Here is a 26,612-nt window from a genome sequence, read left to right on the forward strand (position 1 = left end):
ATGGCAGCCTCCTTCTAGCAGAGCCACTAGCCAAACTTATCTAATGTAGGATAAACAGGAAGATGGTGTAGCGCTTGGACATATTCAACAATCAAGGAAGAAGAGGTAAACAGACCCCATTCTCACAACTCAAACAATAAATCATTGGATTTTACTGCCTACATTTCATCTATTGAGAACGGTCTTGAAAACAGTATGTAGTTGAGAATTTCTATGTAATCCATATCTCAAAATAAGCAGCTTGTTGATGTATCAACATATACTCACCTTCCCATCTAAACTGCCTTGATAGCTATTAGTGCTGGTACTGTACAGATACCCGTGCTGAGCCACAGCTAGGTGTCATGTAACGGAGCCTGTGGGATGCCAGCACTCACCTGGGAAGACAGAAACATTCCTTTGGGCTCAGCCCTCCAGACTCAACCACACATCCTGACACTTCTGAAACAGTTAAAAAAGATGAACCAAACCAGACAGTTTTCTTAGGGTGATTAAAGCTTTGTTCTTCTAAGAGAAGTGAATAAAAATACCTAGATTTGCAATCAATGCAAACAATGACAGTATTCTTTTTAAACTAATGTGCAATGGGCCTATTTGCAGAGAACTGATGTGATATATAGCATTGTGTCCCGTTTCAAGTTATGCTACTACAAATAAATTCAATATTCATTACAGTTTAACTCTAGACACCAATCTAAGCGGGTATGATTTGTGATCTTGTGATTTGCAGCAAGACCAGAAACCCCACTCAGCTACCAGCTAAACTGGTAGGTGGTTATAGATTCTAGATACCAAGTTCCTGGTGGACCACACACACAACCCTTTTGAGTCCTGCTAGGACTGCTACACTTGGAACTCCTCTGCATCTGCTCTGCTGGCTAAGACTCAACAGCTATTTATTTTCAGAACATGCTCAGTAGTTTGGGACTCTCATAGAGGACAGTCATAAGTAAGTGTTGGGTATTTCGCTCACCAATGGCAGAATGCTTACAGAGGTATTTGGGAGCCAGAAAACCTGGTTTTCTTTCTTTTAAGTTCCTGCACTTGATTTTGCAGCACCGACAAGAATCCAGGTCTCCAAATCCTAGAAGAGTGATCTAATCACTAGGTCATGACATGCTGGAGGGCATGTGGGAAGAGGAGTGGTGGGCCAGGGAAAGAAAGGGGTGGGGGGGCTGTCCCAACACACCTTGGCTGCCACTATTGGTCAAATTTCCACATATTCTTCTCTCCCTTCTTCTCATCAAACTAGATGAGGAACAAGACAGCTCAATGAAGGGACTTAATGCTCCCTACTTGCATTGGTATCACTGAGGCACATGCCTCTATTCAAAAGACTTATCAGATTATACTTAAGTGTATCATTGTACCATTTTGGTACCAACATTCAACGTTGAAATGGTATTACCCATGGCTAACAGGGAAGCTCACTCAGTGCATAGCACAATGCTTTCTTCCAAAGCATCGAAGAATACCTTGAAACACTCAGGTTTTGGAATGTTTCTCTGCGCATTTAGTGCTAACTACCACCCTGATGCTGCTTTTGCAAGCAGAGCAAAAACCACAATCCATTTATCAAAAATATGCCTACCCGAAATATGCACCAAAGCCTTAAGGATTTAAAGCATTTAGGTACAAAAGATTATATGAGTGAGGGTGCAATTTGCAAATCACACTCTAAATGTATTTCAGTCTCATATCATCCAGGATGATGAATGCATAATGCTGCTTACAAGTAGCATAAAAGTGTACCTAGCTCCTGATATATAAAACCAAATTGAAACTATAAGCAAGTTAAACCACCCCAGGATGTGCATTCTCCTCCTATTTACCATGTTACAATTACTCTTGTGTTGGCCTCAGAGGATGCTTTCCCTAACTGTCTTATGATTGTGACCATTGTAAAAGTATGGTGCAAAGAGAAAAGACCTTGCTGATAAAGTAAGATCAAGGCAGTTCTCCGCCTTTGCAATAATTCTTAAAGAAAGCCTAATTGATCACTTTCAAGGTCTGGCTTTAAAAATTTAAACAAAAAAATCCACCGGAAAAACCACTGTTGTTCTGCTGTTCATGACTAAAAAAGTAACTCTTTACTCTTCAAACTCCCATATCTAATGCAACAAGTTCTGGCAACTGAAAAAAAAAAAAAAAAGTGCGAAAACCATGTAGAAAAGTATAAAAGTTCACATATGCTGTATTTGGAAAGCAACTCAGATTTCATAACACTTGTTAACTACAATTATAAATGTAAACTAATCACTATTTTAACTAATATATTCTAATACCATAAGAATACCTGTTATCAGTTTTATAGAAGTTTGCTATTTATAAATTAAATGCTTGCACAACATTGTACTGTTCAGCTCATTACTGCATGGTAAATGCACAGGTGCTGCTCCTTGAATGCACACCATCCCACTAAATATTTTAGCATCTTCATGTAGGTTGGAAAGAATGTCTCTAATTCTTCATTATTGACTATAAGAACGTTATTAAAAATATAGCGGTTTAGACATAGTGTACTATGAGATGTTTATTCCTTTCAAAGCCTCATGGTGGTACATTGCTTCATACACAAAACTCAGAGGCTTCAATGAAAAGTATTCTACTTGAGTGTCCTTTGCTTCTGAAGAGGTGAACTGTTCTTTACATTTTGGTCAAAGGATGATACATGTGTTTGCTAGTAACATTAAATAGGTGTTTAACAGCATATGTGGAATAAGCTGCTCAATTTCCTTGCTTTCACTGCAAAGTGAAAGATACAACGCTCTTCTTAAAGCACAGGCAGCCCAGTAAAGTTAAATAAATGATGGGAACACCAACAAAGCTGCTATTCTAAGGAGGTAACAATCGGCTAAATTTTACAAGAGCTGCACACTGAATTGCTGTTTAACAGCCAAAAGTAGCATCTTCTCTTACATATGCCTTCTTGTAACAGGACTTTATCACAAAATGACAACGGTATTATGCTGTGTAATTAGAGTGTGGTTTACCCAGAGCCAACCAAAACAATTCTTATATAAATTCATCCTCAGCAAGGGACAATGATTAATCAGTCTAGCAGTTAAGACGCTTCCCGGACAGGCAAGTGACTGGGGTCCTGCTCCCCGTCTTTGGGTGTCTCTGTTTCTCATACAAAACACAGAGCGGATAAGCACAGAAAGTGACCGGTGCTTCCCAAGGAAAGCCCACGGTCTTAATAGTAGGTGTGGGTAGGTGCGAAGTAGCCCCATCCCTTGCAGCAGGTGAGCAGAGGACTGCTCTAACCACGCAGTGACAGTGCAAAATACTGTCCTTCGTGATGTTTTAGCAGAACGATTCCTGCATAATGCTTTGAAATAAGGAGAGCGAATGCCCATTCTCAACACTCAGCCCTGCAGTCCCTGGAGGAGACGGGACTGGAGCCACACGCCTCTGCTCAGGCTGCCCAGGAGCTGTGTCCTGCTTGGGGTGCGTGTTGTTTTCCAGGCTGTCTCTTGGAAAGCTCTCCTGCTGGGCTGCAGAAGCAAACCTAGAGAACTGTGAGTTCTGGGCTCTGCTTTGGGAGCCAAGTAATCTGCATCTCTTGCTTCCTAGCTGTAGCACTGCGTTCAATTATTTCAATATTGCAATTATCCTCGAGGTACATTTGATTCCTCCAATTTATAAAAAACAATGCAACTCGAATTCAATTCAACAGAATTACACATAAATACCACTCCAAAATTGAGTCGTAAAATGTATTTCTTAGAGGCAATGTTTGCCTTCTGTTCAGTTCCATGGGCCAGTGATTTCACTTTAAATATTATAGAATTTTGACAATGCTTTCTCAAAAAATGAAAACAATATATGGTTTTTTTTTCCTGACTTTTTCTTTGCATTTTCATTAGTATTTTAATTTTCTATATATGTATCCTTCTACGGCTGAAAACCTCATCACCACACTCACTGAATCACCAAAAAACCCACCGTCAGCATGCTGCTTGAAACAAGGTTACTTACTAATGGTACAAATTACACTTCAAACTATTGTAACAGACAGAAACTGGGGAGGGGGTGGGAAATATACAGTTTGATTTGTACACCTAACTGTACTTTGTATACATTTAGTCAGGTTTCCTTCTAACTCTGACTTTTCTGAGCAAAAATTTTGAAACGGCTTGGCAAGTTTCAAAATTAACTTAAAAAGGCAGGAGGCTGAAGAAATCTTTATTTAAAAAAAAGTAATTGATTTCAAATTGACTACCCATCTTAATGAAACTGTGAAATAAGAATGCTGCCTCAGTTAACTGAACACAAAATGCAAGTAGACAATATAAAGAACACTAAAAGCAGATGCTTTCTATTCTATCAATTTCGAGACAGTAGAGTGCTGCTAGGGACCCAAGAGTGGAGTTTCTGAGTAAGATTTATTCTTGATATCCAGTATTGACACTTGAAATATTAAATACCTTAGAAAAGAGCATTCCAACACTACAATCATGTTCTAACTATAAATACATGTATAACAAGTTCTAAAACTACGAAAAAATATTTTTAAAAGAACAAGCAGATGTTGTTGGAAGCATTACTCTTATGGACAATAAAATCCCTATACTTAACATAGTTGGAAAACCTCCTTTGCTGCCCTGTGGAGGAGGACAGGAAGCCTCAAGTCTCTACTGAAGCCAGCCTGCAACAAGGGCATTTTGCCAATAGGACTTACAGGGCATGTTCTCAATTTGGGTCTTTTTTTATTTCATTTTAGTTACATCTGCAGATGCAGTTTAACTTAAAAAAAGAAGAAAAAAAAAAAATCACTCTTCTCAGTTTTCCCACAAGTTGCCTAAAGCTGAAGTTTTCTCAACCTGTCCCCGGTACTTTATCAAACACTAATTTAATCTTGCAGTGGCCAGCAAAATACTAAGATAATCTGTTTCCAGCATTAATGCATCAATTTGGTTTCTCTTCAACCAGGTGTTCTCTCCACGTCTATTAGAAACGTTTTGTTTTCCTCAATGCTTTGTTCTCTTTCCACTCATTCTTTGCTTTTATTTTAAAATACCGTTCCATCTGAACTTCGTACAGACAATTTAAAATCTCTTCCAAACTGCATTCAATTTTCCTTCATTTTTATTCAACAGATTTATCTAAACTATGAAAATACTCAGCAAAGATAAAAGCGCTGTTGGTCCAGCGCTGGGTTTGATTTAGCAGGGGAGAAAATGCATCAACGTATATTGGCACGACTATTTGTTTTACTGGATGCGATCGTTCATGTAAATTCATAACCCGGTGACTGGGTATCAGCCAGAAGCAGGGAGAAAGTTTACCTTTCCCTGTTCCAACGTCTCTGCCCCAGGGGTCGGGCATACACTGTTTTTTACAGGTGGCAGCGACAAACTCTACCCGCACTTCGGTCCAAAAAAGCTCTGGGACTGCGTCAACGCTATGTGGAAGCCGTCACATGGCTGTTGGCTTGCCGCCGGCTCACATTCTGCTGGTTCAGAGTTTGTTCCCTTCTGTTTACAAAGGTCTGTGTGGACACACCAGGGGGGAAAGCAGGGCAGAGCGGCGGGCGACCCGGGCAGAGGCGGCCGGTGCCCCGCCGCGCCTCCTCCGGTCCCCTCAGCGCATGGCCCACCCAGAACCGCTAGGATTTACCCCACAATCACCCGCCGGGCGCTGCTGCCACCGGCTTCGCCAAGCAGGAGCCCGACCCCGGCCCCGCCGTTACAGGCGAGTGGCCCCGCACCGCTCTACGGGACCCCGCGAAGCCGCGGGGCCGGGGTGAGGGGCGGAGCGGGGACCCGGTGGGGGGGACCCGGTGGGGGGGACAACCCCCGGCGACGCCCCCCCCGCGCCGCCGGGGTTTCCCTGCCGGCCCCCCGCGCGGCCGGGGCTGCCCGCGGAGGGGCGGCGGCGGCCGCCACGTGGGAGCGGCGCGGCGGCGAGGCCCCGCCCGGAGGCGGGGGCTGCGGTGAGGACGCCCCGCGCGCCCCGCACGCGGCGGCCCGGGCCGCTTCCGCGGTCAGACCCACGAGCCCGAGGCGGCGGCGGTTGGTGCTTCCGGTCCGAACCCTGCCCGGGCGGATCTATGTGGCCGGCGCGGGGGGGGGGGGGGCGGGGGAGAAGGGGGAGGGGACAAGGTGAGGCTGGAGGCGGCGGCGGCGTGACCGTTCCACTCTCCCCTCTCCCCCGCCTCCCCCCGCCCCGCAGATGGAGGCAGCCGGGCCGGGCGCGCGCGCCCTCGCGCCGCAGCGCTATAGCAACGTTCCAAGCAACGAACAAAGAGCCCCCCCCGCCCCCGGCGGCCCGCGCCCCGCGGCGGGGAGGGGGAGGGCGGCGGCGGGGCCCCGAGCCGCGGCCGGGGGGAGGGGCCGGCCCCGCGCCTCCCGCTTCCCCCGCTCGCTGGCGCGGCCCCCCCTCCCCCGTTCCTCCCCTACCCGCCGGGGCGGCGCTCCCCGCCGAGGGCTGCGCGGAGCGGCGCCCCTCCCGCCGCCCGGCCCGGCGAGCGGCGGCAGCGGGACTTACCTCGGCTCCGCGCAGGGGCACGGGAGCCCCGGGACGGCGGGGGCGGCTGGAGCGGCCGCCGCTGGTGCCCGCGTTTCCCCCCCGCTCTTTGTGTGCGAGGGTCCGCGCGCTGCGCTCTCGCGTGACGTGACGGGACCGTGTGTCATTTCCGCACAAGGACACTGAGCCCCGAGCCGCCGCGGCCAGCGCCACCCGCCGCCCCGGGGCAGGGGCAGAGGCGGGAGGGGAGGGGGGAGGAGCAGGGCCGCTCTCCCCCCTCCCCCTCCTCCCCACCCCCCGCCCTCCCCGGCGCCGCCACCGGGAACGCGCGGTTCCCACTGGAGACCCCGCGCGCCCCCGCCCCCGCCGCGCGCGCCCCGCCGCCCACTCGGCGCCGCGCGGGCAGCCCCCACCGCCGGGCGCCGCCCGCCCGCCCCGCGCCGCGCCCGCCCCGTGCCCGCCCCACCCCCGGCGCCCGCCCGCGGGCGGCGCGGCGGGCACGGCCGCACGTGGGCCACGGCGCGGGGACGCGACCGGGCGTGACCGGGCACCGGGGACGAGGCGCGCTCGCCGCGGGCAGCCGCCGCGTGGAAGCGCGCCCCCGGTCCTCGCGGGGCCGGGCGGCTCCTCCGGCCGCGGTCTCGCGTGGCAGAGGCGCCGGCGCCCGTAGGCAGGCGCCGCGGCGGGCCGCGCACGTGCGCGCGGGGAGGCGGTGGGCGCGGCCGGGCGCGGCCGTTGCCCGCCCCGGCAGGCGGGCGGCCGCGGGGCGCAGGGCGGCGTGTGAGGCGGCGGCATGGGGCTGGGGGGGGGGGCGGACGGACGGACGCGGGCGGACGGAGGACACGGGACGCCGTGCCCGCGCGCGGCTGGCGGCCAGGGCCGCGTGGCCACGGCCGGTGACGGGAGGCGGCGAGCACGTGGCCGCGCGGCCCCGCACTGCCGGGGGCGGCGCTGGGCGCCGGCCGTTACCCCCCCCCCCCCACCCCCACCCCTCCGCGCCCTGAGGGAACGGGCCGCTGCCCACCGACCCACTCGCGTCTCGCCGCCGCGCGGCGGGGCGGAGCTGGGCCGCCAGGTCAGCCGAGCCGGGTCACCCGAGGCGGCGGAGGGGCTGCCCGGCGGCTCCCGAGCCCGCGGCCGCACCTGGCGCTGGGCGCCGGCCGTGGAGGAGCCTGTAAATAAACCCCCACGGCGCCCTGCCCCGAGCCACCCCGCGGCAGCTGCACGGGCGGCGCGCGGGGGAGCGCCGGGACGGTGACACCCGCGCGTAGCCCCTGCGCCGCCGCCGCTGCCCCCGGAGCTGCCGCCGCTGCGGCCGGGAACGCCGCGGCGGGCCGGCGGCACCCGTGGAAGTGCTGCCCGCCTTTATGTAACGTTAGCGTGGATTTCTGCAGTTACTGCCAGGCAGGGAAGGCTGGCGTTCGGGGCCATTTTAGGCTTAAGCCTCTACTTTAAAACAAAGTTAATTCAGTAAGTTGCTTTAATTCGCACCCAAGCTTAAGGAGTTCATGCTCTTTACCGTTGTTTAACAAGAGACCGTTTCCACGCTCCGTGTTTGGGGGGCGGATGGCAGCAGTGATTTATAAAACAGATCGCATTCTTTTTTAATTAAGTATCCTTGTAGATTTTATCTTCCATGAACTTGACAGGAGCACATAAGACATTACATTAGTCTGGGAAATTGTACGTGCCCTTTCTACTAACAGCTTGTAGGAAAAAAAAAAAAAAAAAACAAACCAACCAAAAACCAAACAAACCAAAACACGTTTCCCAAAGATTAAAAAAAAAAAAAATTATAAATGTGGGAGAGGGAAGTATGGTTTTGTAACCTATGGCCAGTTACGGCAATTATATTTTTTGGCTATGTGTAACGACTCTGAAATTAGCAACATATCAAACTTGACAGCTTTTAATGAAATGTTTTACTTGCACAATAAACTTGCCCGGTGCTACCCTTCCTATTGAATAGATTCATTTTGCCTTTTAATAAAAGCACGCAGCCAAGTGCTCTTAATTATATCGCGATTGTTTCACATTTTCCAGAGTAAGTCTAAATATGTTTATAAAAGGTGTTTACTACAAAATAAATAGGTGAGGATGGATCCTGCCATGAAGGCTGATGGATTCCAGCATGAAGGATGTATCAGATGGAAGTAGCAAGGCAAGTACACACCAGGCAAGTGGCGTGTAAATGTGCAGGTAGAACATGTGGGCTCTGAGCGCTGCTGTGAATTTAACAGATTAATCTTTTGTTTGTTGTCTCTGAAACTGCATTTCACTATAGAAGCCTTTTTTTTTTTTTTTTTTTTTTAATTTAGTAAAAGCAAATATAAAAACATGAAAGTCCATTGAAAAATAACTGTCGGGGGGGGGGGGGGAAATCTCAGATAAATCTTCTGCCCCATAAATAACTCAGCACTTTCCTAGATACTTTCCATTTCCTTGGAACAGAATAATACAAAGAGTGACTCTTAAAAAATCCTCACCATTTCAGATTTTCGGCACTTCCTTTAGAAGCAGTTCTCTAAAATTTCCTTCTTCCACTTATGTTGCTCTTCTAAATTTGGCATTTAGGGCTTTTGGCATGTTTACAATGTCATATTCCATGAATAATCCTAACAGATAATAGTTTGTTGATTTTAACTTTGACTGCTCTTTTTATTATTGTTATTAATAGACAGCTGTTTAAAGGAGTCTTTAAAAGCATCATTGTAGCTCCTCTGATGAATCACTTGAATGAAGGATACATTTTATTAACAAGTGTTCTGCAGTTAGCAATTCATTCATTCTTTAGAGGTAAAGAGTAACTTTTCTGAGTCTGTTAGCACTGTGTAGACTGAAGTTTATAGTATGATTTGCCCCTCCCTCTATCGTAAGGCTAATTGAAGGTTTACTTAAAGGGTACTTAAGGTACTGCCTTTACTTAAAAGTGTTTTAACACCTGGCCCGACTGCTAAGTAGTGCTGGATCTCAGCTGGATTTTACTTGAATGCTCTTAGTGGGATTAAGGAAAGGCAACCATACGGCAAGAGCAAACCAGTGGAATCCCAAACTCACTTTCAGAGCCCTTGAGAAAATACTTGCCAGTTTGAACTCCACCTCATTTCTGCTATATAGTGCTGGCCTGAGGCATTGTAGCTACTAGGGACCCAAGCCCAGAAGGAGACCTGAAGGGCCTCAGCTAAGCATAAAGAAGCACGAGCATATTGTTGCAATAACAGCATTCCTTGAAAAGGGAGTGAGCCAAGTTGTCTCCAGGCAATGCAGGTACCAAGCTTAGATTGGCTTCCCAGCCAGACAAGTCCCTTTTTTTTTTTTTTTCACCATTTGAACTTGTGCTACACAAGTCATTTATTCAAATGTTCATTTTTTTCCCCCCCTTCATGCCTTTGGCTCAAAAGCCACTCTGTGACACTGCGGCAATCTCTGGAAAATTCCAGGTCACCGGGGAGGGGAGTTGTGGTGCTCCAGCAAGAGAACTCTTTAGGAAAAAATCACCATTGCTCTCGAGTACAACAGGCCATTACTCACTCGACCAAACTGCAACTAGACTTCAGCCATCGCCACCAACAAAAAATGTGTTCAGAGCCCCTGCAAAGCTGAAAGCACCATTTGCAGTTGTGTGGAGTTTTGTAAGGGTGGACTAAGGAGGCTCCTTAGATGTTTACCCATAGAAACTGTCAGGTGCCAGGCCCTGCCCTTGGAGAATGCCCTCTCTGTATTAGTTCAAAGGATCGAGTCAGCTAGAGATTCCCCCAGGCAGCGGTGAGGAACCGCAGTGGCTGGCAGGGAGGCAGCAGAGCTGGCAGCACTCATCGCTGAGCTGGGAGTCAGAACAGCTCAGTATGCTGAAGGTTGGGACAACGACACAGAGCAGAAGAATGAGCCTAAATTTAGAGGCCTTTTTGCTTCCTGTGCCGCATACATTTGGAATAAGAAAGAATCCAACCCAAAACCTTCATCAAGGCTTCCTTCTTGTAGAGCCTTGCAATAGCCTCAGTAGGCAGAGATGTGGCATGAGATGTCGAAAGCACTTTCAGCACCAACTAATTTTGGCAGTTTGATTCTGTAAAAATTATTGCTATGGTACCAGTACATCGTCTATCGCTTTTCTCCACCACACATCTTGAAACTAGGCCACCTTGCAGCCAGACGCAAGAGTCAGGGAGTCCGGAAGGAAAACAGATGAGAAACAGCCTTAGCGGTGAGAGCGCTGCGGTGTGCGGAGCCAGCTCCTTGCAGCCGATACACGTTTTACGTTAAGACCCTAATGGGAAAACAAGCCCCTTGCCCAAAAGGACAAGCCCCCACCAGTAACCAGGCTTCCTATGGCCTGCTCTCGGGATGACTTTTAGTGATTTGGGTGTTTCCAGCCATGGCACGTGTGTGCAGCAGGTGGGGGTGGCTGCCTCCTCCTGCAAAGCAGCCCAGAGCCCAGCAGCTGTCTTCTGGAATACGGCACGATTTCTTTACCTGAGCATGGTTTGAAAGCCGCCGCTGGAAGGGTGCTTTGCCCTGGGGACTGCCTACTGAGTGGAGGCTAATATCTACTGCGGGCTCCTACGCTGGCTAGGGTTCAAACGGACTGGATCCAGTGGGCTGGATTGCCCCCTAGAGGGAAGTCAGGTAGCCTGGCCCCTGCCCCCACGGCCGGTGTCCAGCTGAACTCTACACTAACTGCGTGTGCAATGCCAGGAGTCAGGCATGGACTCACCGAAATTGGGCAGGTACTTAAATCAGGCAGCTTGGAATTCACCTTAAATTATTTAGGCGAGTATTTGATATAAATAAACTTCAAAGAGACTGAATAGACTTGCCAAAAAAAAAAAAAAAAAAAGAGGCACACAGGTTTTGAAATCTTCCACCTTGGATTAAAATTAAAAATCAAACTGGTTTTTAGGACTTTCAGAGAATCTGAAAGGGACCGTTAAAAAAATCAGTCCAATTATCTGATTTGCAGTGAAACATGGTCTGCAATTCCAAGTTTATAAAAAATGAAATATTTAATGGCAAATAAGGCAACATGATAACCAACTTCACATACTTTAATGCTCTTCACTGCCAGTCAGACTGAAAGGACATGTTTGGACACATGGCGCAGTAATATTTAGAACCTCCATTGGCCTACAGGCAACAATTCTGAACAAGTAACACGCTGCGGGCAACATCCATACATTGCTATAACCCAGGCAGAAAGGAGCAGTGGCAGACACCTGAACTTCATTTATATTTTTAAACTTCCTGTGGCTGCAAGAAGCACTGGAGGGTTCTGCCAGCAACATATTACACTGGTTGGGAAACACTGGTTTAGAGTGCCAGTTAATATAATTGCATTCTTTTTTCCTTTTGAGAAACAAAATTGTTACATGATACTCTGTCTTTTTTAAATTTTGTAACAACACTGGATCTTGTTCTTAGGTACAATGATAGATGGTGTTGGAAACTTTTCAAACCTGCTATTTAGGTAGAGATTTAACCATCACGGAGGTGGACAAGAAATACCATAATTGTATTGCTTGCTGAATCAAGGATATCAAAATAGAGAACCCACATGGCATCTTTGGATTTGAAAAACAAGCAGGTTTATCTCCAAGTACATGTGGGCTGGAAATCTTACACTTAAGAATTTAGCTCACAAAAAAAAAAAAAAAAAAAAGTTTTGAAGAAATGAACATTCATGATAAAAAAAACCTTTTCTAGCCTGAAGTAGCACCAGAGCGCACTGGCAAGACAGCAGATATGTAACAGTTGAGCTCCAAAGGAAGGGGAATTTGATATAAAAGCTTAAAATAAAAATCAGATCAAAGCTGCAGTGGAAGATGGAGTAGAACAGAAATGTAAAGGAGCTTCAAGAATAGAGTAACTAACCCAGTGAGCAACCTAAAATCTCCTTCTGTTCTGCAGCAGTTTACTTATACATCAGCTGCATCCATAACTGTTTAAAAACTGACAAATCTGAGCAATTTCACTCTTGGAAACATAAGCCTCTTTTAATCTCTTGGCAATGAAATCGCAGTTCCCTTTACTCTATGTTAGTTCAGCCAAGAACTGCGCCATTGTATGCTATCTCACAGCTTTGCATTTAAAAAGAAGTAATGCTCACTTAATGCACAGTCATTCTATTATCTATACCATAACTAACTCTGAATGATCAAACATTTATCCCATAAAGGTCTGCTTGTCAAAATTCTGTCTTACGTCCAAAAGAGGCAAATATAGCCTGGAAAGTCTTTTCTCTCAAAGATATCCACATCTCCCAATCAAGGGGAAACAGTGCACTCTCCTTAGTGTGCTGAACACTCAGTTCCATATCCTGCCCATTATATAGAAAAATATTTTGGACCTGTTGCATAGTCTCATACCCCATTAAGTTCAAATACTTGCAACAATATTTAAAAAAAATTAAAAAAATTGGTAAGCTATGTAGAAAACTAGGTTTCTTTGAGAACTCAGCTGCCTGATTTGCTATATATTTTTTTTCTGTGTAAACATATCTTTTTTAAAAATGGGATTAGCAGCATTCAGACTGTAGAAATACTTCTGGAAGAAATCCTCTTTGTTTCAGAACCTGAAAGTGAAACAGCCTTTCTAGGTTTTCGAGTCCCAGCTGCTGCTAACATGGGCATCACGTTATACAATCCCTTCCCCAAACAAGTCGCTGTCCTAGAAACAGCTAGTGATCCTCCCTTTTCGGTCTTTACCCTCACTACTATTGGAAAGCTACTCCTGAGCCTTGCTCTTTGGGTGGATGGGAACCTTCCCTTCTGAGTTTGCATTAACATGGACCTCTGGTTCATGGCTATGAGATGCTTTAACCCATCTGCTTTAACCCAGTCGTATCCGACAGTAATGGCTTTGAGAACAATCGAGTATTTAAAAAGTGAATGCATTTTATCCAACAGAACTTTGCCTTGGAAATTGGGAAAATTTAATCTGGACTGATTGTTTAATAAAAAATGCAGGTGTAGGGACCTGGGTTTACAAGAACAGAAATAACCCACCTGCTTAGTGGTTATTACTACAACAGAATGTGATTGAAAGCAATTACTTTTCATAAAAGTGTATATAAGAAATACTTCCAGTTATTAGTAATGTGATATTTTTTAGCACGAGCAGTCATCTTTAAGAAATACTAGATTCTTAAACCCTGTTTATTTTCCTGCAAAGATACCTTATGTTAGCATACGCACATCTAAAAGCCAGCTATAGCTCGTGGGCATCTGAGCAGAGGTAGGATATTCATAGTTTCTGTACACTGATGGAAAATGTTAACATATTAACTTCCATAGGTTGACAAAAGCAACAACATGGTTCGATTAAAAATAAGTCTTGCTAATACACATATTTCTTCTGTGATCCTCTCCTGCTAAACCCATTTCTTTATGCTGGTGCTGAAAATAATGATGCAAGCAACTAAGTGTAATTGTAGAAAATTATTGCTAGTGATTTGCATATGAAATACACACCTTTTACTGCCTCTAGTTAGCATTGTTCAACTAGCTTATAAATAGTACAGCTGAAATGCTGCAAAGAGAAAACAGTTTTCGATGGGCACATGCTATGAATGAAGAAATGTTCAGACACAATGTGCAAGTTGGAAAGCTTTCATCAAAACTAGCCAAGAGGGAAAAATGCTTCATTTCCTAATCACGCTCTGTTTCGGATAAGCTGGTCACATACAGAAAGTATGCTCATCTGCAGAGAGTAAAGCTTTTTAAAATGAGTGTTTATGTTTTTCTGGAGAAAAAAAAAAAAAAAAGTAATCTATCAGTATTTGGTTTAGATTTTTCTAATTAATTTTATGTAACATTTCACTTTTGTAATTTGACATTTAATATCTGCTAAAATTTGAACCTGAAATGATGCAAGTCATTTGCTGTAAACATTGAAGGCATAAAAAAAAGTCTAATTTTAAAATACTGTTTTCAGTGCAAGTGAAATCTCACTTTTGTGTACAATTTTAAAACTAAAAATGTTGGCCATTGTTCTAATAATAAGTAGTAATTTTAGTCTTCAATATTTGGGGAAAGCGAGGAAGGCAAAGTGGAATAGGGTAAAGAAGAAAATGTTAAAGCAAAATTTTTTATAATGTTGCTGAAAAATTGCAGTCCTATACAAGCGTATCAAAACATGACTCCAATTGATTTTTATATTTCTTAAAAACCAGATAAATCTGAGAACTACTGTTTTAGCTCTCAGTGGGACACCTATCTGTCACTATTAGCCAAGAGCAACATTCTCCTATGACACGATCCCTCTCTCCTACTGCAGATAGACTTGCAATTTTATCACGTCAAGTCGGTTGAATACTGCAGAATACCGCTTTCCAGTTTAAGTAAATCGTCTCATCGCTGCTTCTGTTTCGGAGAAAAAGGTTGTCTTCCCTCAAGAGATGTACCCTGACAAAAGCATTTTGCAAATCGGAGGGAACTGAAGTCAACTGCGGGCACTGCAGAGAGGGAATCTGCTACACACGGGGGAGCCAGAGCATGCCGGTGCCTGCGAGCAGGCTCAAGCACAAGCGCAAGTGCCCGGAGATGTTGGAAACGGTGACTGGCATGAAGCGCTGGTCTTTGCCAGCCAATTTGTCACCCTCTTGTCCCCCTCACAACTTACAGCAACCTTTGTGCTTTAGCTTTTTGGTTATTTTAAACGTGTTTGCTGTCGGAATCAATGGCTACTTTTTCACAGCTTTAGAAAAACAGGCTTACCCTGAAAGAGAAACCTGTGAATGCTAATTATGTAAATAATTAATGTATTTTAGGGACTGGTTTCTGAAAGGAAAAAAAAAAAAAAAAAAAAAAAAAAAAGATAGTTTAGTGCACAGACCAAGAGAATAGCTGACTTCCAGAACTGGAAATATTCTTTCCTTTGAACTGTTTTGAGAGACTAAAAAGCTTTAGCTCTTTATTTTTCATAAGACACTGTGCAGGTAAAAGGACTTTGAAGACTACAAAGAATAAAAGAGTTTGATGCCTCACTTTTCTGTGAGATTGAAGTAGTTGATGAGAGTAGTGACAGCCAGTGATCTGACCCAGAAGCCACTTCCTTGATAAATGTGCAGCATGACTGTTGCTTGGGTGAGCCTGTTGCGTCTATGAAAATGCAAACACTATCTGCTCAGAAGAAAAAGCAACGGAGAGATCTCACCAGCAGGTTTACCCCTGAGGAGGCTGGTCTGGCATCTTTAACAGCACTTGGAGCAAGCTTTCCCCAGCCACTCCGGAGAATGCTTCCCTAATGTTTCCATTAAACTAAAAAGAGCTTTTCCATCTTTTAGCAACTTGATAGAAGTTGGACCCTAAGTCAAACACAGGCCACCTGTGCAGTCTTTATTGCAAATAAGGCAAGGCACACGCTGGGTTACATTAGGAGAAGCACGCTGGCTGATCAGGTGTGCCAGGCCATCAAATCCACACAGTCCAATAAACCTGGTTGTCTCTTTCCTCCACCTAGCCAAAGGCAGGGCCCCTTTATTCCTGGACAGAGTATTCATTACCCGATTCTTGTAACTGCAAACCAAAGTTCCTTATTTGGGTCAGAAGGAGTACCCTCTACTCCGTCCTGGGAATTGCTCAACAACTGGAGCAGTAATTTTCCTGTATGGACCCTTTTTGGCCACTGTTTTTCCTCACAATTCACAGCCCTCAGCTTCCAGGTTCAAAGTGGGTCACTACCCCACTTCCTCATGTCCTCCTCATGGTCGTGCAGACAGAACCACAGGGTGGCACACAGACGTGCCCATGGTACCCTTTCCCCTGAGCAGAGAACAGCTCACCTGGTAGCTGGGATGATGGCTGGTGTAGGTGAGAAGGAAGACATACCGTCTCTGAATAACTGGAACTGTTGGGACAGCCTCTCCCCAGCCGACACACAGCCCCGTAGGGTTGGGGTGGAAGAGAGATTCTCTTTGAATTGCTGGAGCTGTCCGGCCATTCTATCCACAGCTGGGGCCCTGACGGCTGACCAACTCATTAGCACCAGGGTGCCGGTGTACGATGACAGGGTGCCGGTGTACGATGGTGCACTCCATATGAACTTTGGCAGCACAGACTGCATGCACTGGACTTCATCCGGGTCTTTAGATGCCTGGTTGCTGTCCAGGCTGCTGCAGATCACCTCTGTCACTGCCAATTCCCTCAGATACTGGATACCACTCTCAGTGGTTGTCCACTTGCCTTGATAGATTACAAGTTCTTCCTTGAGGCGATACCTTCCTTCATACTGAACAGGAGCTGCCTCTAGAGGCTGCTGATTGCTGCTCCTTTTCCAAACCCTTTGATGCCCCAGTCCCTTGCAAGAGATCCCAGCTGCTGGGCTTCCTTGCCCTCCAATTCCTGACTGTTGGCCCCAGTATCTGAGCATTGGAGCAGCCAGCTGATAATTAGCTGACCAGGTTGATGGCTACAATCTTTGTGCATAACTTGCAATTTACACAGGTATAAGAAAGCTGGTGATTTCTGGCTCTTTGTGACTTCTGTCTCTTTCCCTTCCTGTTCTTGTGACTGTTCTGCTGCACAACTGGCTGCCCCTCTGATTCCTCCTCCTCCTCCTCCTCCTCCCTCTCAGGAGAAGCTTCTTCCTCCCCGACTGAATGAGTTGACTTCTGCTTCCATTGTTTCTTCTTGACTATAGGGGTGACTGATAGAGTTGAGTTGGGTCTCTGGCTTAGTTGTGCTCGTGTGTATTGTTTTCAGATCCAGAGACCCTCTCTTCCCCCTGAGGGTGCTGAACAGTGCCTGACAGGTGTAGGCCAGGCCCAGCATGGTGCGAGAAGTTGTGTTCCTTTAGCATAGCCAGGGCACCTTTTTCCTCAAATGTTCTGTTACTTTATCAGGATCCTGCACTTGTTCAGGGGTTAAGTCCCACACCATCAGAGGTGAAAACTGTTCTAGATACCTGCCTGTATGCTCCTAAGCACCTTGCCACCCACGACCACACTGCCTCAGGGCACATCCCTGTGTGATATTCCTAGTCAATTAACCTTAGGAAAAACTGGAAACAGATTCTTGAGACACACCAGTGTGAGCATTCTGATTATTCAGGCATTTTCAAAACACTGAAGAGTTATTGTAACACAGTGGAAAGCAACTACTCTGCAGGAGACGATGGGGAAGGTGCTGTTCTTTGTTTCCTCCACAAACTAGCTCTGAGGAAAAGAGGGAAAAAGTGTAATTGTTAATTGTCTCCACGAGATGGTTCCCGAAGTACTGGGACAGCAGCAATGCAGGGCCCAAACACCAGATTAGGCTCCGGGCCAGTGCTTTCATCATAGTTCTCCCCAGCAAAACACAACCAAGTGCTACATGGCACAGCAAACTGCAAAAGCCAAACCCAGCCTTTAACAAGCTCTCAAATTTGATGTACAGCAAGAGAGGGAGCATGACATGGAGTGGGTACGGGAACAAATAAACCTGCATCAAGAAGTCAATAATGCAACCAGCAGCAGCTGAACAGGTATAATAAGTTCCCACGAGCACACTCCAGTCAAACGTGTCGTTATCTTGAACCCTACGTGTCCTGCATGGGGTGCCAGAAAAGACTGTGGGGGACTCATCCCAGATGGCAGCTAAGCACCTCACAGCTGCTCACTCAGAGCAGGATGGCGGAGAGAAAATTTTTTGGAGAAAATTTGTGGGTTGAGTTAAAAGATAGTTTAAAAGGTAAAAGGGGAAAAAATGAAAACGGAACAAAACAAAGGAAAACAAGTGATGCAAAAGCAATCACTACCCGCTGACTGATGCCCAGATACTCCCCAAGCAACAGACCCCCTGGAACACCCCCACACCCCATCCCGTTTTTATTGCTGAGCATGATGCTATATAGTGCAGAATATCTCTGTGGTCAGTTCAGGCCAGCTGTCCCAGTTGTGCCCCCTTCCAGTCCCTTGCGCACCACCAACCCACGCACTGGGCATCAAAATGAGGAGTAGAGAAAGCCTTGGTGCTATGCAAACATTGTTGAGCAAGAGCTAAAACACTGGTGTGTCAGCAACCCTGTTTTGGTCACAAATCCAAACCACAGCACCATATGGGATGCTATGAAGAAAATTAACTCCATCACAGTAAGACCCCATACATCAGGATAAATTTTTGTTCTCTTTACCGTACCCGGTGAGTCTGCTCCTGAACTAGCCTATTTTGGGCTCACAGCCCAACAGGGATGATATGAAAGTCATGCAGGTCACTGGAGGACTACCCCATTAGTCTGGGCCTAGTACACATGGCCACCAGGAGAGGCTGACAGAGATGGGGCTGCTCCGGCCGCTAAGAGGAGGCCAATGGGCAACCGAACTGCAGCACACAGCTGCAGGATAGGGAATTAGCAAAGACAGCAGAGCCAACAATTCTTTGCAGTGGCAGGTGATAAATAATGGGCAGAGGTCACCAGCTATGGTGAGGGAGGTTCATGCTGGACATCAGGAAAACTCCTTCACAAGGAAGGTGGAGCAGCACTGGGACAGGCTGCATGGGCAACCTGTGGAAGCTCCATCCCTGGTGGTTTCCAAGACCAGACTTCATTTTGGCAGCCATCCACTTTAAACAGATTTGACTAGATGACTTTCAGCAGTCCCTTCCAGCCAACATTTCTACTCTTTTAAGCACCTCATTTTCCAAACAACCTTCCTATATGGTGTTATCACAATTGTGGAGCTGGAAATACTCAGCTGGCAGTTAAAGGAGTTTCCACCGCAGACCTATGAAACAGCCATTCTAGTCCCTGCAGATGTGCTCTTCGTAGGAGATTTATTTAGTTTGGTTTAATAAGCAGTTGGGACTTTGTCCTATATTTTATGCACCTGTGGAATGGTCCAGGAACAAAATACCTGGGATAAGTTCGAGGAGCAGCTGATAACTCTGTCTGGTTGAGTAGCTGGATAACTGAAGCAAATGGTGCAAATGCCTTCCCCAGCCATCCCCCAGACCACAGAGGCCTCCCTCTCCCTGACCTCCTTAGAGGCAGGTGGGGAAAAGGAATCAAGGAGATAAAAATAAAACCAGAACAGCCTTAAGGTTCCACCATTGTTCAGAAATTGTATAAAGTGTCAGGAGTGTATTAATACAGAGCAATGACTGATTCACTCAAGAGTTTGACAGAGAGGGATAATACTTTGCTTGTAGTTTACCTGGAGAAAACAAGACAACAAAAATTTCTCAATTACAGGCAAATATCTTAAATATAAGATTACTTGATGGTAAGGGACAGTTCATGTTGATATTTTTTTTTAATTAAGGTTGAAGAATAGCTTAAGAGCAATCAGAACATTCAGGTGATAAAAATACAAAAAAAGTAATTAATTTTTGCCGATTTCCCTTTATTAGTAAAGAATACAAGTAAAAAAATTGTACTTTTGTGAAAAAATAAACCAGGCGTACACAGTTTTGCAGTATGTTTAGTATTTCTTTCACACAACTGAGGTGAGATGGCTCGGAATATCTCCAGCAGACCCAAGCTTCTAGCAGTCCTAAATCATTATGAACCAATTAGTGTAGATGCAAGACAAAGTGAAGATGATGTATGGCTCCTACTGTACGTAATATGTAAAAATCAGAGCCAAAAAAAGCTGAAATATGACTCTGGTTGAATTTAGGTATTTCTTTCAAGCACATGTTTTACATTAGCAAAACTTCATGGAACTTCACAGGTGAAAATGTACAGTGGTTAGCTAAGGCAGATGCCTGCAACTGCCACTGACTGGGCTAGTCCATGCTTCTCAGTGCTCCTCTTCTGTCTTCAGCCTCCTGCTGCAGCAACAGCACAAACTCAGGCAGAAGTGTCAGGGTCTTGGGAAGAGAGGAAATGCCAGGGCAGGCATGAAAAAAAGTGCAAGCGAGAAGGGGTCTGATGTTGAAGCCATTCTTCAGAACAAAGTGAGTCCTGAGTTCTGGATGCTGCTCCTAAACAAAGATTGTGTCTCAAGGTTGCTTATTATACATATAATATTACAGTATAATATAGGTATATATTACACAGAATATTATATACATTATGTAGGATGTATTTTCCGTGTATTTTTAGAGGATAGAGTTTTTATTTATATTTTGCATTCAGTGGAATGCAACACGCTGGTCTACGACAAACAAGCTGTGTGACAGGGGGAAGAAGTGCAGGGGGAGAAGGAGGGAGGAGAGAATTTAACAGAAATAACTCCACTTAGTGTTTGAGTGAGGGATGTAATGAAATCTGTTTGCTGTGCTAGCTGTCTCCAGATTGGGCTGTAATTACACCACAGAAGGAAGAAAGGTAGCTGAGTCTCAATCTAGATCATTTATGTAAACTCAGCCTTCTTGTCAACGGCGTTCTCAGATTGCATGCATGCAAACCACAAAAATCATCTCCTATGAACAAAACAGAGACGGTCTCAAATTGCAGGCTTCTGATACACCTTATATGCTGTTGTAATTGGACTTTAAAATTCAACACACTGAGGTTCAAAACTTCTCCAGTATTTTCTGCATTTTATTCAGTGCGGTGAAAGACTGTACTCACAGAAGAGCATTCCTTCTTCCTTTCTGCCAAAGGCCGCTGTCTAGCCTTACAAATTAACATTTATTTGGCTTAAATGAATGCAAGTGTCACAAACCTAGGAAATTCTTTTGTGTAAGATGGTGTTGAAACAAACTGCTGGATCTGAGGGAGGGATATTCCCTCCCCCAGAAGAGTTGGAAAAACCTCATTCTTTGACCCAGAGCAACACATTATATACTCACAGTATAAAACACAGGCAATCAGTTCCCTTAACAGAGCCAAATTAATATTTGATTAAATATCTTAAAGCTCCTACTTACCATGCTTGACACATTTTCTCAGCAAGTTTCTCAAATACAAAAAGCACTAGGCACAGGGTAATTTTACATTTAAATACATAAAAACAGCGTGAGGAGACATGACTGCATGCAGACAGAGAGAGGATTTTCCCCCATTAATCCCCCAAAACACCCTTCCCCTTGATAAGCGCCTATGTTAACTCCCAGCTTCGGCAGCTCACTCTCTCTGGGCAGGTTTGAGCAGGTTTCTTGTGACACCTGGATCTTCACGCCCCTCCATCCCTCCCTCGGGCAGGAAAACCACCGGCCTCCGCCCTGGCGCCGTCCCCGCCGGTGCCCAATCAATACCGACTTATTTCCTGTCCATTTGCTGAGGTCACGGAAACGGGACTCATTAATTATTTCTACCGGTGCAGCCTCAAGTGTGCTTCTGGCACAACAAGCGAAAGCCGGCTGTGACCTTTTTTACTTCCCCCTCCTGAATTTTGCTGGTGGTGGCGGGGGCCGGCGTGCGTTCCTCGGTCAGGACGGACGATGAGGTGACCAGCAGTGCGAGGCATCTTGGCGTCCCCGCAGGGTTCCTCCCACCCGTGGAGGGAGAGCATCTCCTCCTGGGGCAGCGGGTCAGGGAAACCTGGTCACGGCGTAGACGATGTTGGCCAAGGCGGCCCTGGCCTCAGAGGGAGGGAAGCTCTCCAGGGCCGCCAGCGCGCTGTTTCCGTGGCAGCGGCAGAGGTCGATGGCAGAAGTCACACCTTTGCCGGCCTTGATCGCTTCCTGCAGCTGTCAGAAAACACAGGCACAATGTGGGGGGTTTCGGCAGTGCCGCATGCACAATTATCTCTGAGAGAGAGCACAGGGCTTCCACTGCCCCTTCCCGAGGTAAAGGCAAGAATCAAAGCCGTCGGACAAAGCTCTTAAACATTCTCAGCTGCTTTGTTTTGGCTCCCCACTACAGCAAAACTGTAGGTAATTTAAACACATCACCCATTACTTCATAGCCTGAAAGATGCTGGCTCTCCAAAGGGCACACTTAATTAAAAAAAACCCCAACCAAACCATTTTTAAATATCTGGGCATTTCATATCTAAGTGACTGCCTGAGAGCTTTTGTACAGAACTGGCAGACCAGCCGCTTGCTCACACCCTTGTCTTCTGCAGTTAAAAACTGGATTTTATGAACACCCATTCCACCCTGTTTTTGGAAACAGGCACAGGATGACACACGTTGAACTCTTGTCTTTTGTAATACAGGCTTCTATTTATACACCATATGATTAACATTTGGTGCAGTGGACAAAAGCATATTTTGTCAGTAAAATGTGTTAAACTTTATCATACTGAGCTCTACCCATGCAAATTCATCTTCTTGGTAAGGCTAGAGAATTTGACAATGGTTTGGCAATACACCCTATGAAAAAGAAAATATTTTCAAGGAATAACAGACATTTCATGGCAAGCTGTTGGAAATATTCGGTACCTAAAAAACTTCGGTAAATGACAGGTTAAATTTCCTATGAAATAACACAAACAAAAAATGTTTTATCCCAGTGTTGCAATTTAGTGGAAGCTTTAAACAGTAATCACACCTAAGGGCTTTTTTATTTTTAATTATTATTTTTTCCTGAACAGCATCATGAGAGTGTCATGAAACACTGGTATGTTTTCCACCCTAAAATACAGGTGTCCCTAGACCTGCTCCAGGCTGATGCCTCATGCCAGAGCCTGGGAACCAAGGCCAGGTGGATCTTCAGATTTTATTATCTCAAAAGCATGACAGCATTTCATGATCTTTAATGTGACCCACCTGGCTTTCATAGCTGGCTTACATCAATTGGCTTCAAAAAAAGAGGCTTTTCCTGAACACAGGTAACTAATCATATACCATTTTATAAATTATGTTTTTCTCCAATACACAGCTCAATGCCCCAATTAATTTACAAATACATCAGTATAACCTTATCAATCCAGTTTAAATCACATTAAAAAAAAATCTAAGCTATGACTACATTGTAAAAGTCACCCATTTTATATAGATACTTGCATTCATACACAATGAACGACATTACTTATGTGAATACAAACTGAAGTGTATTCATTATCTGTATTTAAAGATGAAATTAGCTGAAAGCATATTACAGCACTTGAGTGTTCAAGTCCCAGTTCATAAAAATTTTATTCTCCACTTCAGTTAGAATCTTCCTGCACTGTGCACTGGAAAGGAACTTGCCCTAAGGCATAAATGCATTGCATAGCTAATTCAACATGTCTTCTAACGAATGGGAATCGGCCATGTAACCACAGCTCCGCAGCAAAGGTGGAGATAGGCGAGATGGGGTATGCTAGCAGTGTGAAAAGGTGTTTCTTCTCTCTTCCTTGAGGCACAACTTTGCAAGATGGTAGAACCCACACATCTTGAAGCAAACTCTGCTGCTTTGCTAATGCTCATTAAAAAGGTTTAGCATACCTTGTAATACTCATCTAACTATATACTGAGATGTAAACAGGAAAGAAAATAGCTCCTAAGAAGTCTTCAAACTGGTCAAAGATCAGAGGAGCTTAGCTTAAGCATATATGATTGCATATATGTTCTGTGACTTACTTATAACACCAAAATCTGGAAAGGGGGAGAATCCTAATGCAAGGACACAATCCATTTACACGCTTGTCTTGTGTAAGCCCTTAGACACACGTAGTGCCTTGAAGCCAAAACAATTGCAAGGCTCATGTCAAACTATATGCAGAGGAATCACTATATAAAAAACAGACTAATCTGCTACTAATGTTTCCAAGCAAAGTTCAAGGAACCTCAGAATGAAAGATACCTGCTCATATGGCAGGCTCCTTCCCCAGCTCTTCAGTTAGAGATCATCCTATGTAATGAACAATTTATAGTCCTTAAGAACTTAGGTCTTTTATATTCCAGTTGCAGAATCAGTTGGTCAGCTCAAATAAACATACACGGAGGCATACCACTGTGGATTAACCAGACTGCACGCTGCCTCTATCTCAGCTGGGGTTATAAAAGAAAAAAGAACAAGGAAAAAAAAAAAAAAAGGGGGGGGGGGGGGAAGAGTACAAATTGGGCTGCTTGTAGTGGTATAGTTATTAAAGAAATACAGCATATAACTCCAAAGGAAATCAGGCTTCGGTAGCCCTGCTGTATGTGAAAAAACCCTAATTTAAGACTTCAGCTGTACTGTTAGTTGTATTACAGTTACACTTCCACACTATCAATTTTTGAGCTTCGATGATTTTATGTAATGAACTTCACAAACTAAGCACATAGTAAAAAAAAAAAATAAAAAATAAAAAATAATCAATGTATCCAGTTTAGATGTATTACTTTTTAATTTCATTTGGATAGGAGCAGCTAATTTTTGAGGCAAATAAACAGAAAAGCAAAATTAACTGCTTTTATTTGTTACTTTATAAACTTTAATTAAGCCCCCTCATTAATTTTTTTCTAAATAAAGGAATCTGCTCTTTTAGTCTCTACTCATATAGCATCATGTTGCGCATCAAACATTCTCACTTGTAGGAACAATTTCATCCATCATTAAAATACAACCTTCCTCAGAATGGTGTTCAATAATTAAAACTGAATACAAGTCAAAATATAAATTGCTGCTTCTTCAGTTGAACTGCCAGATACACTGGAATACTGCATTTTCACTTTCACGCTTTTGTTCAGAACATTGGCGCTAAAGTCCTACTTCATTCTAAAGGTGCCAAGAATCTGAAAAAAAATCACCAGCTCAGTTTTGGTTATTTAAATTCAGCTTAAAGAATAGTCTTGCAATAGTGCAGCCAAGTTAAGACTCAGATGAGAAGCGATGCCCTCAACACACCAGCAGTGTTTTCCTTCAGCACCTTCTGTTTTCCTCAAGATATTCAGATATTGACCAGGCCTGGCAGTTTTGCCTGGTACACATGAAGCTCAGAACCCCAAAGTTTTATGTCTGAAGGTTGTTCTATGAACCTAAGGAAAAGCAACAGCAACATCATTATCTTCACAGTCTGGGAAAAATGAAGCCTGGCTGAGCACTGAGAACAGAGCACGTCAAGAGCCTCTCTCCGTTCAGCCTGTTCTATCTGTGCTAAGCCCAGCCTCATCCATTTGACCTGCCATGAATTTATTTCCATTTCTTCTCATTCCCTAGTCTTTGGCTGGAAGGAGAGATGGCTCTGATCAAGAGTTACAGAAAGAGTGAAAGAAAATAGATATGGAAAGAAGTGCTGAGGGTTTCTCATTCTGAGTGCTCTGAATACACACAGGAGGACAAACTGCCGAGTGAGAGACTGGGCTCTATTTTTCCAGTCTCTTCCCTTTTCGACATTTCCTTCTCTTCAGTCATCTTATGCTAGCAAACCAAGAGGGATGCTTTCTGGGCCCTTCCAACTTTAAGGCCACTTTCCACTACCTCCCTCTGCACCCACACAGTCTAGGCATGTCCTGCAAATAAATGGGAACAAGCCATTGATTGTTGTTGAAGACTGTCCCTTGGCAAAATGAGTTTTATATCAGTACCTTGGTTTCAAGCTTCCATTTCATATCCTTCAGGAGACAACCATAAGCACCAAATAGTTGGGGTTGGGGCACTTCCCACTCAACCCTCTGAGGTTTGCTGGGCGAAAACCAGAACCAAAGCACAGAACAGTAGCCACTTCCTATAAAAAGGGGGATCTGGGTTTAAGGCCTTGATCTCAGGACTGCTTCCATCTCTCACATTAAAAAACTACTGGACACAAGAGAAGTAGTTTTGGAGTAATAGCCATGTAACCATATATAGTCCATTCATGGTTCTGGCCCTACACATGGGAATAGAAGGGATGTTTATGGATGAGAACTTCTCTATTCACTGACTTACCCAAGAACTTTACTTCTCTGTTCACTGACTTACTCTTCTAAGTCCATCATAAAACCAAGAGAGTATGCTTGTGTGTGACATCTCTCTGCTTATAAGTAAGATGTTAAAACTAAGAATAATAAAAAGAAAGCCTGTGTTGCTTAGGTCATACCATATATAAAATTGCAGTGAATTCACATTCCCGCTCCTACTTTGTGGAAGTAATGTTTGGGATATTTTTATTAAGTATTTAGGCACATTCATAAGGGATATTCTGCATTTGGATTAACAACCTTGATAGGGTCTACACAGCTTTTAGATTCAACTGATTTGTTATAAATATATAAAGAGTTATGAAACGGTGACAGTGGTGGTGGATCTCCAAATCAGCTGCAAGTTATGGTACTAAATGGTCATCCAACAGAAGTTGCCTCTAACAAGATTTGACAACATTCAACTAATTTCAAGTCAATGACTAACAGGCCAAGAGGTCCACATCCTCTTTTTCTGATGTTTCAGCTATA

The 26,612-nt window shown here is 45.0% G+C and overlaps 2 protein-coding genes across 3 annotated transcripts in view; both read right to left on the bottom strand.

The window, feature by feature from the left end:
* BEND3 (BEN domain containing 3) overlaps window positions 1–26,612 on the bottom strand; it is a 63,439-nt gene that overhangs the window by 14,547 nt on the left and 22,280 nt on the right. Inside the window, exons 1-2 of one of the 2 annotated variants that reach the window (XM_074896114.1) lie at window positions 6,493–6,720; window positions 268–377 (exon numbers count right to left, since the gene is read on the bottom strand). The exons of the other annotated variant lie outside the window; for it this stretch is intronic. The gene's annotated coding sequence lies outside the window, so the exon portion shown is untranslated. Of the gene's footprint in view, window positions 1–267; window positions 378–6,492; window positions 6,721–26,612 lie in introns of those variants that run through there. 2 annotated transcript variants of the gene reach the window in all.
* Window positions 19,563–26,612, bottom strand: part of PDSS2 (decaprenyl diphosphate synthase subunit 2) — a 123,023-nt gene continuing 115,973 nt past the window's right edge. Inside the window, exon 8 of the mRNA XM_074896116.1 lies at window positions 19,563–22,022. Coding sequence (XP_074752217.1) covers window positions 21,864–22,022 — 159 coding nt within the window. The 3' untranslated portion in view covers window positions 19,563–21,863. The remainder of the gene's footprint in view (window positions 22,023–26,612) is intronic.

Source organism: Athene noctua, chromosome 1 (genome assembly GCF_965140245.1).
Source record: "Athene noctua chromosome 1, bAthNoc1.hap1.1, whole genome shotgun sequence".
Taxonomy (NCBI): Eukaryota; Metazoa; Chordata; class Aves; order Strigiformes; family Strigidae; genus Athene; species Athene noctua.